The sequence below is a fragment of the Mustela nigripes genome, chromosome 8 (assembly GCF_022355385.1).
Source record: "Mustela nigripes isolate SB6536 chromosome 8, MUSNIG.SB6536, whole genome shotgun sequence".
NCBI classification, from domain to species: Eukaryota; Metazoa; Chordata; class Mammalia; order Carnivora; family Mustelidae; genus Mustela; species Mustela nigripes.
Genome location: NC_081564.1, coordinates 43,021,437 through 43,034,544, shown reverse-complemented (window position 1 = coordinate 43,034,544; position 13,108 = coordinate 43,021,437). Strand labels below are relative to the sequence as shown.

Below are 13,108 nucleotides of genomic sequence, written 5' to 3'. Positions count from 1 at the left end.
ACAGGAGAGGACCAGTTAGGTGACTGGATGATAGGAGGACATAACAAGGAAAGAAGGGGAGAGGATGGAAATGGGAGTACAGAGCAAGAATGTATGGGGGGGGGTGCGGCAAAACAATATGAGGAGGAAGGCAGGACAGAATGGGTAGTACAGAAGGATGGGACAGAAAGACACAGATGGAGAAAGAAGATAGATGCCAGGAGGGTAGAACAAACAAACTTTTCCGTTGTTGCTGAACATTTGGTGAAAATGTACTGAATGAATAAATTAAAAATTAAACCGTAACTCTTTGGGAGCAAAGCCACCACAGAAGGCACACATTCAGAGTTGTTCTTTCACACTCTGTGTTTTAGAGAGCCAGGCCCCCAAGTGAGAAAAGCAGCAATGGTCCAGCACTGCTGGTAACTGGATGAGCACATCTCTCTCACTCTGGGGTTAAGAATCAGGAAAGTCTCTGTTGCCTTCAACCTACATGACACTCTCTACTAACAACTCTTTCAAAAAATATTAACTGCTGCCATATTTGGACCTTCCTGGGCTAATTTAACTGGAACAAATTAGAAAGAAAAAGGCATTAAGTATGCCTAGCGGCCAATGAAGAGTACAATTCTCAAAGGTTTATGCTAATTTATTTTCCAAAATTAAAGTATTTTTTAAAACTACATTAGCATAATATAACTCCTCATCTAAAACTATTTTATCATTCCTAGTCTGAAACTATTTTAGATATACTTACTGGGAGCATAGCTTCAGCCCATTCTCCATGTCCTCTCTGTAGAAGTTTGATTCTTTCCAGATCGTAACAAACTTGTACAAGATCACCCACTTGAAACTGTGAGGTGCCTCCTTCTGCACCCTGAGCAGCATCCCCACTTCGGACAATGTTTGCTTTCGTGAGAACAGCAGGATTGAAGGTCCACCTAAAAATCAAGACAAAACTCAAAATGGGTAAGTCTAACTTAATTTTAATATAACATTCTTAGTTAAACACTGAAGGAAAAATTCTGTGACACATCAACAGAGTAAAGCAATCCTTTGCAATGACAACTTGCATGATACGTATTTCTTTTTATAACTGTATCATGTATAACTTTTAAGAAAAGACTTATCTGTAATCACCACCCTAATATACTTCTCTCTTGCTTTCTTTTGCATGTTTCAAAAATTATTATAAAATACATACTTATTGTTAAGTATTAAAACATTTCAGAAACATATAAAGTGAAATTTCTATTTCACACAAACACACCTGGATCACCATTTCCTATCCCACTACTAACCACTGTTAATACTCATTCTAGTGTCAATTATGCTCCAATTAAAAACAAAATCTAGTGAAATTAGGACAAAAATAGACATCCTTGAGTATGTTATTTTATTTTTTATTAAATTTTCTTTATTTTTTTATAAACATATAATGTATTTTTATCCCCAGGGGTACAGGTCTGTGAGTGCGCTACTACTTTAATGCGCTAATATTTATAATGGAGACAGAGTCATTTCCTTTTTCATAAATAGGAGATTTTATATATATCTCTTTTTCAGTGTGACAGATATAGTACTACTTATTTCAATTCACTGGCCACAGCAGCAGTCCACTGGAAGATTATACACTAAAGCAGTTGGCCATTTTCCTACTGTCATTTAAAGTATTTTCAAATTTTCACTATGACAAATAATACTATAAAGAACATCTCTCCATGAACATCTTAGTACACATGAGGTCAGTATTTCACTAGTGATTCTTAAAAAGCTACCTAATCATAGAATATATTTGCTTATGATTCTGATAGAGCCAAATTTCCCTAGATAGTGCAGCATTTCTCTATACCATTAATAAGCTCATGGATAAAAAAAGTACTACTTTCAACTTGTCACACATGGGTATTTCACAAGATTATAATCACCGCCTCAAAACAAATCTGGATTCTGATTTCTTCTTTGCTATACATAAGCATTTGTCTATGTTGCTACCATCTTCATGACTACCATTTTATTGACTACTTAATATTTTATCAAATAGAGGTACCACAATATATAACACATTTCCCCCCAGTCCTATATGTCACTCCACAGAAAAAAGGTTCCCCAAACAAGTTTTTACAATATGACATACTATTCCCTCCTCCCCTTAATTCAAATGGTCATCAGCATATAAAAGACTCTAAGAGATCATACATATAAAAACTTACTAAGTTCAAGTAACCATGTAAGCAAACTTTACTTTCTAAAGCAATCACAAAGAGAAAGAAGTGCATCTGACCAGTTAAGAAAAAAAAAATCAGATATGCATACATTTTCTTCTAGCCTTACAATCCTGGTGCTTTTTACTTTGCTCCCAATACTCCAAAATTGATGAGACCTATGATAGCACCAGAGCATGACAGCACTCCCTCAAGTTGTTCCCTCTGCTTCCAGTGTTGCCTCCCTGATGAAAACTCCATCTTCTAAACTCACTCCACAGGTAATTTTCTCTCTGAAGTTTCTTCTGATTTGCCTCATTAAAATCACCATGCTTCAGAATACCGTTAATACTCATCCATCATAATTACTTACACCATTTTAACACAGTTCTTCCTGGTTTTGTCTATCCAAACTAAAAGGGAAACCCCTTCAAAGCAGAGGACCATATCTTGTCTTTGTACTCCTAGCACTGATCATAGGGCTAATACAGGTTAAGTACTTATAACATTTTTGTTGAAAAAAAGAGCAACAAAAAAGATTGATTTTCTAGAATGCAAATGTCATATTTCTGTTGACACTACTGCCCGAGAAAGAATTCTGACCAAGAAAGAATTTGGCAAGCAATAATCCCAATTTATCTTAATATTTCCAAACAACAAGGTAACAAAATGTTAGTAAAAAGTAACACTAAATGTTTACATGCTAATCTGAACTTAAATTGTGTAAATTTAAGATTTCCTTCTCTTTTTATTAACAGCTTTGAGATATAATTAATATACAATTCACTCATTTAAAGTGAAATTGGTGGTTTTAGTATATTTGTAGACTTATACATCCAAGTACTATCTAATTTTCATCATTTTCATCACCACAAGATACTCCAAAATGATTAGTTGTCGATCCACATTTACCTCTCACTCCAGCCCTTAACAACCATTAACATACTTTGTTTCTACGTATTTGCTTATTCTGGATATTTTACATAAATCACGTAATACGTGACCTTTTGTGACAGGCTTCTTTCACTGAGCACAATATTTTAAGATTTATCTATATGCAGCATATGTCAGTATGCCATTCCTTTTTATGGCTGAATAATATTCCATTATATGTATGCATCTTATTTTTTTTATCCATTGTCAGTTGGTTGACATGTGGGTTGTTTCCATATTTAGGGTGTTATGAATAACACTTACATAAAAATTCATGTATAGGTTTTTGTGTGGACACATGTTTTCAATTTTCTTGACTATAAACCTAAGAGTGGACCAGCTAGGTCATATGTTAACTCTATATTTAACATTTTGAGGACCTACCAAACTGTTTTCCAAAGCATCAAGACCACTTCACATTCCTACCATCAATGTATGAGGATTTCATTCTCATTTCTCCACACCCTCACCAACACTTTAATCACATACTTTTTTTATTTTAGTCATTCTAGTATGTGAAGTGGTATCTCACTGTGATTTTAAATTACATTTCCCTAGTAACTAATAACATGGAGCATCTTCTTCATGGGTGTTAACTCCTAACCCATACTGTGACTGTATTTGGATAGGGCCTTTAAGGAAATATTAAGATTAAATAAAGTCATAAAGGTGGGGCACCAATCCACCAGGACTGATGTCTTCATAAGAGGGTCTGTTCCTCTTATGAAGAGAGAGAAAGGCCTCTCTTTCTCTCAGCATGCACAGAGAAAAGGCCATGTGAGGACATAACATTCCCTTACCCCAGCAGTAAGAAAACTGATTTCTGTTGGTTAAGCCATTCAATCTGTAGTATTTTGTTAAAACAGCCTTAGCAAATTAACACAATGCACTTATTGGTCATATCTGTATTTTCTTTGGAAAAATCTCTATTTAAATATTTTGTCCATTTTTAAAATGGGTTAGTTGTCTTTTATTGTTGAATTTTAGGAGTTCTTTGTATACTCTAGACACAAGTCCCAAATCAGACATATGATTTGTAAATATTTTCTCTTACTCCATTGTCTTTTCACTGTTAGCTTCCTTCAAAACACAAAATTTTTAAATTTGATGATGTCCAGTTTTACTTCTTCTTTGGTTCTTCTGCTTTGGAGGTCGTATGTTTAATCCAAAGTCGCACAGACTTACACTTCTGTTTTGTTCTAAGAGTTCTATAGTTTTAGCTCTTACACTTAGGTGTATGATTGATTTTTTATTTCATATTTCTACATGGTAATATAGTTGGGGTCCAATCTTATTCTTTGCATATTGATAACTAGCTGACTCAGCACCATGTTCATTTCATTGCAGCTTTATTTATTGAATTATTTGAGGTATGACTGACATATAACATTAGATTAGTTTAAGGCATAGAACACAATAATTAGATGTTCATATGAGTATACCTCGTTTTATTGTGCTGCATAGACAGTGTTTTTATAAATTAACAGTTTAGGGGCACCTGGGTGGCTCAGTGGATTAAAGCCTCTGCCTTCAGCTTGGGTCATGATCCCAGAGTTCTGGGATCAAGCCCCACATTGGGCTCTTAGCTCGGCAGGAAGCCTGCTTCCCTCTCTCTCTCTGCTTGTCTCTCTGCCTACTTGTGATCTCTGTCAAATAAATAAATAAAATTTAAAATTAACTAACTAATTAATTAACAGTTTATGGCAACCTTGTGATGAGCAAGGCTACTGATGCCACTTTTCCTATAGCTTTCACTCACTTCCTACCTCTATCACATTTTGGTAATTCTCACAGTTTTCAAACATTATATTTGTTATGATGATCTGTGATCAGTGATCTTTGTTTTTGTTTTTTGGTTTTTTGCTGGATCAATGATCTCTGATGTTACTACTGCAATTGACTTAGGGAGCCAAACCCATGTAAGACAGAAAACTTAAGTCTATAAATGTGTGTGTCTGGATTGCTGCAAAGACCAGAAGTTTACCAGTTTTACCATCTTTCTCCCTCTCCTCCAGCCTCCCAATCCCTGAGACACAACATTATTAAATTAGGCCAATTAATTACCTTACAATGGCCTCTAAGTGTTCAAGGGAAAGGAAAATCACAAATCTCTCACTTTAAATCAAAAGCTAGAAATTATTCACCTTAGGGAGGAAGGCATGTCAAAAGCCTAGATAGGCTGAAAACTAGGCCCCTTTAACAAGTTAGCCAAATTGTAAATGCAAAGTAAAAGGCCTTGAAGGAAATCCAAAGTGTTACCCCAGTGAAAACATGAATGATAAGTGAAAAAGTCTTATTCCTGAGATGGAGAAAGTCTGAATGATCTGGATAGAAGATAAACCAACCACAACATTCCCTTAAGCCAAAGCCTAATCCCAAGCAAAGCCCTGACTCTCTTCAATTCTGGGAAGGCTGAGAGAGATCAGGAAGTTACCAAAAAGAAGTCTGAAGCTGGCAAAGGTTAGTTCATGAGGTTTAAGGCAAGAAGCCGCCTCCATGATGTCACAGTGCAAGGTGAAGCAGCAAGTGCTGATGGAGAAGCTGCCCCAAGTGACCCAGAAGATCTTGGTAAGATCATTATTGAAGGCGGCTACACTGAACAACAGTGCTTCAGTATAGACAAACAGCCTTCTCTTGGAAGAAGATGCTATTCAGACTTTTCACAGCTAGAGAGGAGCAGTCAGTGCCCAGATTAAAGCTTTTAAGAACAGGCTGACTGTCTTGTTAGTGGCTACTGCAGCTGGTGACTTTAAGGTGAAGCCAATGTCCTTGACCATTCTGACAATCCTAGGGCTCTGAAGAATTATGCTAAATCACTCAGCCTGTGCTCTATAAAGGGAACAGCAAGGCCTGGATGACAGCACATCTCTTTATAATATGGTTTACTGAATATTTCAAGCCCACTGATGAAACATACGGCTCAGGAAAAAAAATTCCTTTAGAAATAGTGTAGCATTGACAATGCATATGGTCACCCAAGAGCTATGATGGAAAGCACAATGAGACGACCGCTGTTTTCATGCCTCCTAATACAACAGCATTCTGCAGCCCACGGATCAAGGAATAATTCTGACTTTCAAATCTTATAATTTACAAATACATTTTGAGAGCATCTGGGTGGCTCAGCTGGTTAAATGTCCAACTCTAGATTTCGGCTCAGGTTGTGATCTCAGGGTGGTGTGATCAAACCGCAAGTCAGGTGCCCCACCAGCAGAGGTCTATTTGGATTCCTTCTCTCCCTCTGGCCCTCCCCTCAACGCTCTCTCCCCAAAATAAATAAATCTTTAAAAATAAATAAAGAGCACCTGGGTAGGTCAGTCGGTTAAGTGACTGCCTTCAGTTAAGGTCATGGTCCCGGGGTCCTGGGATCAAGCTCTGTATCAGGCTCCCTGCTCAGCGGGGAGTCTGCTTCTCCCTCTGCCTCTCCCCCTGCCTGTGCTCTCTCTCTCTCTGTCAAATAAACAAAATATTTATAAATAAATAAATAAATAAATAGCGTAAAAATAAAAATACATTTTTGTAAGGCTTTATCTCTCATAGATGGTGATTCTTCCAATGGAATTCAGCAAAGTAAACTGAAGACCTTTGGAAAAGGATCTGCCATTCTAGATGGCATTAAGAACTTTCACAATTCATGGCAAGAGGGCAAAATATCAACACTAACAGGAGTTTGGGGAAAAGTTGATTTGAACCCTCATGGGTGACTCTAAGGGGTTCCAGACTTAAGTGAAGGAAGTCAGTGGAATTGTGCTGGAAACAAGAAAAGAACCAGAATTAGGAGTGCCGCCTGAGGATCTAACTGCATGGCTACAAGCTCATGATCAAACTTTAACAGATGAGGAGTTGTTTCTTATAGATGAACACAGAAAGTAGCTTCTTGAGAAGAAATCTACTGGTGAAGATGCTGTAGAGATTGTTGAAATGACAACAAAGGATTTAGAAATTACATAAATTTGGGTGACAGAGCTGAGACAGGTTTTGAAAAGACTAACTCCAGTTGTGAAAGTTATTCTGTGGGTAAAATGCTATCAAATAGCACTACATACCACAGAGAAAACCATCCATGAAAGAAAGAGTCAATCAATGCAACAAAGGTCACTGCTGTCTTAAGAAACTGCCAAAGGGATGCCTGGGTGACTCAGTTAAACATCAGCCTTTGGCTCAAGTCATAATATCAGGGTCGTGGGATCGAGTCCCTAATCAGGCTCCTTACTCACTGGGGAGCATCCCTCTCCCTCCCTGCCATTCCTCCTGCTTGTGCATTTCCTCTCTCTCTGACAAATAAAGGAATAAACAAATAATCCTTAAAATTTAAAAAAAAAAAAAGGAAAGAAAAAAGAAATTGCCACAGCCACCCCAAGCTTCAGCAACCACCACCCTGATCATGCAGCAACCATCAACACTGATATGGGCACCAAAAGATGAAAACTCACAGATAGCTTAGATTATAGTTAATGTTTTAGCAATAAAGTATTTAAGGTATAACTGCATATTTAATAAACTACAGTATTGTGTAAACATAACTTTATACACACTAGGAAACCAACACTTCACTTGACTCACCTATTACAATGGTCTGAAACTGACCCTATAATATCTGCAAGGTAAGCCGGTATATGTTATCAGCATCATCTATTGAAAAAACTGTTCTTTCCCCCACCAAACTGTGCTAGACCCTTGTCAAAAATCAAATGACCTTAAATGCAAAGGCTTATTCTCAAACTCTCAACCCCTGGCCCATCAATCTACATGTCCATTTTATGTCAGTAATATACTGTCTTGATACTGTAGCTTTATCATAAATTTTGAAATTAGGAAGTGTGAGTCCTCCAATTTTGTTTTTCTTTTTAAAATTATTTTGGCTAATCTGGGTCACTTCAATTTCCATACGAACTATAGAATTAGGCTGCCGATTTCTATAAAAAAGGCACCAGGGTTCTTTTTTTGTTTTTGTTTTTTTAATTTTATTTATTTATTTGACAGACAGAGATCACAAGTAGGCAGAGAGGCAGGCAGAGAAAGAGAGGAAGGGAAGCAGGCTCCCTGCTGAGCAGAGAGCCCAATGCGGGGCTCGATTCCAGGACCCTGAGACCATGACCTGAGCTGAAGGCAGAGGCTTAACCCACTGAGCCACCCAGGTGCCCTGGCACTGGGGTTTTAATATGGATTGCATTAAATTCGATTAGTTTGGGGAAAACTGCCATGATATATGCTGAATTATGTCCTCCAAAAAGAAATGTTGAAATCCTAATCACCAGTACCTCTGGATATGACCATATTTAGAAACAGGGTCTTTGCAGATGTAATCAATAAAAGGAAGTCATACTGGATTAGGATGGGCCCTAAATCCAATGAGTGGTGTCCTTATAAGAAGGTCATACGAAGTTAGCTTTGGTCATTTTTATGTAAAAGATTTTAGAATTCCCATGAGTTCAATTAACTTCCCTCTATGTCTTCTCAGGGTTCTTTCCTTATGGATGGCAAAGCTACAAATATTGACCAAAATAAAACAGTGGAGTTGGGGAATTGTTTACGTGGCTCTCCATCTCAAATGATTTTCTACAACTAGCTGAGTTTGACCAATCAGATTGATTTGAATGCATTTTAAAATAAAATCTATACCCAGCGGGGGAAAAAAAAAAAGAGGACCCATGAAGACACACGGACACACAGAGTCACCGAGGAGAAGGTCATGTGAAGACAGAGATAGAGAAATGAGTGATGCATCTGCAAGCCAAGGAACACCATGGATTGCCAACAACCACCAGAAGTTAGGAGAAGCATAGAACAGATTCTCCCTTAGAATTTCCACAAGGAACCAATCCCACCAACACCTTGACTTTGGACTTGTATGTAGCCTTCCATAAATGTGAAAGAATAAAGTGCTGTTGTTTAAGCCACCAAGTCTGTGACAATCTGTTATGGCAACCCAAGGAAACTAATACACCATCTGCATAGTATCACATCTCCCAATCCATAAGCATAAGATGTCTTTCCATTTACTTAGATCTTCCTCAATTTCCTTCAACAATGTTTTGTAGTTTTCAGTGTACTAGTCTTGGACTTACTTTTTTAAAGTAATCTTTACAGGGGCACCCGAGTGGCTTAGTTGGTTAAGCATCTGCCTTAGGCTCAGGTTATGATCTCAGAGTCCTAGGACTGAGTCCCACATCAGGCTTCCTTGCTCAGCAGGGAGTCTGCTTCTCCCTCTACTCCTCACCCAGCTCATTCTCTCTCTCTCAAATAAATAAAATCTTAAAGGAAAAAAAAAATCTCTATATCCAATAGGGCCTCAAACTCATGACCCCAAGATCAAGAGTCACATGCTCTGCCAACTGAGCCAGCCAGGCTCCCCAAGTCTTGCACTTCTTGGGCTAAACTAATTCTTAAGTATTTTATTCTTTATGATGCTACTATAAATGAAAATGTTTTCTTAATTTCATTTTCAAATTGCTCATTGCCAATCTACAAAAACGCAACTGACTTTTCTACATTGATCTTGTACCCTGCAACTTTGCTGAACTCACTTATTAGCTCTAATAGATTTTTGTGAATTCCTTATGCTTTTTATATACAAGATCATGTCACCTGTGAATAAAAATGGTTTAACTCCTTCTTTTCTCTTACTTCCTCCTTTTATTTATTTTTCTTGCCTGTCTTGGCTAGACCCTCTAGAACAATGCTGAGTAAGAGTGGGGAGGGCAGACATTTTTATTCTGTTCCTGTTTTTACGGGAAAAGCATTCAATCTCCACCAATTATGATATTAGCGTGGGTTTTCACAGATGCCCTTTACCAGGCTGAAGAAGTGCCCTTCTGTTACTGCTTTATGTAGTTTTTATCATGAAAGGAAGTGGAATTCCGTCAAAGGTTTTTCTTCATCTCTTGGTATTATCACATGTATCCTTAAGATTTTAACATAATTAGAGTTAATTCTACACTCTAGTAAGCAATTTCATGTTAATTGTTTCATTATCTATATAGAATTCCTCCCCTAAAGAACTCAACAAGTTCGTTTCTTTATGTATATGTCAGTAATAAAGCTTTGACAACTATTCAATTTAACTACCACTTTTTCTTTAAAATACAACCATATTGGTAAATTGAATATATTTTATTTTATGTTTTAAAGAACAGAATTTTTTTTTTTAAGATTTTATTTATTTGACAGACTGAGATCACAAGCAGGCAGAGAGAGAGGAAGGGGAGCAGGTTCCCCGCTGAGCAGAGAGCCCGATGCGGGGCTCGATCCCAGCACCCTGGGATCATGATCTGAGTCGAAGGCAGAGGTTTTAACCCACTGGGCCATCCAGGCACCCCAGTTGAATATATTTTAGCCCTTAAGAGCAAATAAATAAAAACCTCCAAGAAACTTGCAACCTAGAGGCAAAATAAATAACCATTTTCATATATAACAGGAGACCTAAACAGAGGAATGCATATACCAGGGAGAGTGGAATACGAGAGAAGGTTCCCAAAACACAAAAACACAGTATTTATGGGATGCAGAGGAGTTAATCCAGACAAAGAGGGAGAAAAAAGTATTGCACATAGAAGAAACTGTATGTACAAAGGTACAGAGTGAAGAAATGCATGCAATTGATGATACTAATAAGGACTGATACATGCACATATCTGTGGCAAGAAAAAGCTATGCTACCAAGAGATGACTCTCTGGAGATATGGGTCAGAGTTCTAATTTTATTCTTCTCATTCAGACTGATACAGTCCATTGTGAACAAAAAACTTTTTAACTATATTTTACCTCATACTGATACAACATATTCTGCTCCAGCAGAAGAAAAAAGTAGATAAAACATTGTATCATAAATATATTCATATAAATTCATATACATACCACACACACACTTCTTATCACTTGTTCTCCTCCACTTTACCAACATATTCTGGATTTTTATCTACTAACAGCTAGCTTTAAGGAGTCTTTGATTATAGCACATTATTTGCTTTCTCTAAGGCTCTTTCCTCTACATACTAACTTTATTTACCATTACTAAAAATTAAGAAATATTACCAACCTATTGCCACTTGGATACTGTACTACAATGTCATGATCTTCATCAATGCCACAAACAGTTCCAGTTGTAGTTAAAGTCTCAAACATGCCATCAGTCCAGCCTCCATGACCGTGCTGCAAAGACTGTACAATTTCTAGGTCAAGATCTATATTTACCAAGTCACCGATCTGCAATCCACCAGGATTCCTATTGCCATTTTGCTCGCCTGTAATTATAGAGGGAGTTGAGAGAGGAAAAGGAAAACCACAACAATATCATGCAACTGCATTATTTTTAAATAAAAACAAGCTCTACATATTTTCATCTTAATCTAATCTTAAAATGTTTTGAGAGAATACTCAATAAATATCAGATTCTGGAGTTAGCATCAAAAGAAAGAAAATAATCAGACTCACAAACTCAAATAATGTGATGATTTACAACAATTGAACAAGAGCAGAATCTATTAGACTATGCAAACCTATATCAAAGTTCGGGGTTTTGAAAACATTCACTTTTCTGCCTGGATGACTTGCTGACTATTCATGCAATAACTACACTACAATTACGTTATTGAGGTTCGGTAACTAACTATAGTCACAATAATTAGCTAGAAAATATGAAAGAGAACCTTAAAATTATTTTCTTCTCTGAACTACTTAGTACTATTATTTACCAAATGACCCCTGTGATTTTTTCCCTAAGGAACATTTTTAAATATTTGTAAGTTCTTTCCTTAGATTATTTTCAAAACTAGTTCTAGTCAGGATTCATGATCAGAAAACACCATGACAAGGGATCCAAAATATGTATGCTGATTCTACACTTTTCCTCTGAAGGCAAGACACAAAACAAGGAAGTTTCTGAAAGCAAGAAAAAGGGATGATCTTGTCAAAAATATAGATATTTCTTCCACATTCTCCTAAAAAAAAAAAAAAAAAAAACAGGGTATGCTATAAGAAAACAGCACTTTTTAGCCAAAAGGGAAATAAAGAGGAACATAGGCAAGCATTCGGAGACTAAAGCCTTAATTAGAAGAATGTGGTAAATATTCACCAGCAATAAAGAATCCGTAATATGAGGAAAATATTGTTTTCTTACCTTTTTCTTATTTAATGACACATGAAAATTTGTTAATTATATAACCTTAATTTTTTATTTTTATATTTAGAAAGCGATTTTACAAAAATTCTAAGGAATTTATAAGCATTAAATTGTCAGATTCTATTATCAATACTTAAGACATACTGAAAGTCTAACACAAATTCAGTATGTCTAACAAAATTTTTCAACATGTTTATAACCAAAAAACAAAGGTTTCAAAAAGATTATGACACATAAGTAGTATATCAATTCTCAAGATACAACAACTTCTTCAGAGTCTGAATAAATTTTAAAAATGCATACTTCAAAAACCAAAATAAAACCCAAAAAGTATCTCCTTAAATAACTTTTTTTAGAGCCTAATTTAAACATTTTCTGATTTCATAAATTCTGACACACTATTTAGTAATTTTCACTAGTCTGCTGACTCACCTAGCACAGGGCAGTGATCTCTGTAGAAAGAACCTCCCTTGGCATCCTGGACACACTTGAGATCAGACTAAGAAGAAAAGAAACCAGAAAAATCACGCTTGAAAACTTCAAGTATAGCTCAGTACCTAAAATAGGCAAAAATGTTCATTCAGAACATACCCTCCACAAAAGTTAGTAGCTCTAGGTTAACAGTCACACTAAACACTGCTTTCAAAAGCACCCATCAAAAATTAAAAGACTGGGGACACCTGGGTGGCTCAGTTGGTTAAGCGGCTGTCTTCGGCTCAGGTCATGATCCCAGCGTCCTGGGATCGAGTCCCATATCGGGCTCCTTGCTCAGCAGGGAGCCTGCTTCTCCCTCTGCCTCTGCCTGCCATTCTGTCTGCCTGTGTTCGCTCTCCCCCCCTCTCTCTCTCTGATAAATAAATAAAATCTTTAA

The 13,108-nt window shown here is 36.8% G+C and overlaps 2 protein-coding genes across 2 annotated transcripts in view; both read right to left on the bottom strand.

Annotated features, from left to right (window-relative positions):
- The window catches only part of SNRPD1 (small nuclear ribonucleoprotein D1 polypeptide), a 273,414-nt gene that overhangs the window by 121,981 nt on the left and 138,325 nt on the right, over nt 1-13,108 (bottom strand). The gene's annotated exons all lie outside the window — the stretch shown is intronic.
- The window catches only part of MIB1 (MIB E3 ubiquitin protein ligase 1), a 134,003-nt gene that overhangs the window by 90,398 nt on the left and 30,497 nt on the right, over nt 1-13,108 (bottom strand). Inside the window, exons 5-7 of the mRNA XM_059409325.1 lie at nt 12,670-12,736; nt 11,155-11,359; nt 737-920 (exon numbers count right to left, since the gene is read on the bottom strand). Coding sequence (XP_059265308.1) covers nt 737-920; nt 11,155-11,359; nt 12,670-12,736 — 456 coding nt within the window. The remainder of the gene's footprint in view (nt 1-736; nt 921-11,154; nt 11,360-12,669; nt 12,737-13,108) is intronic.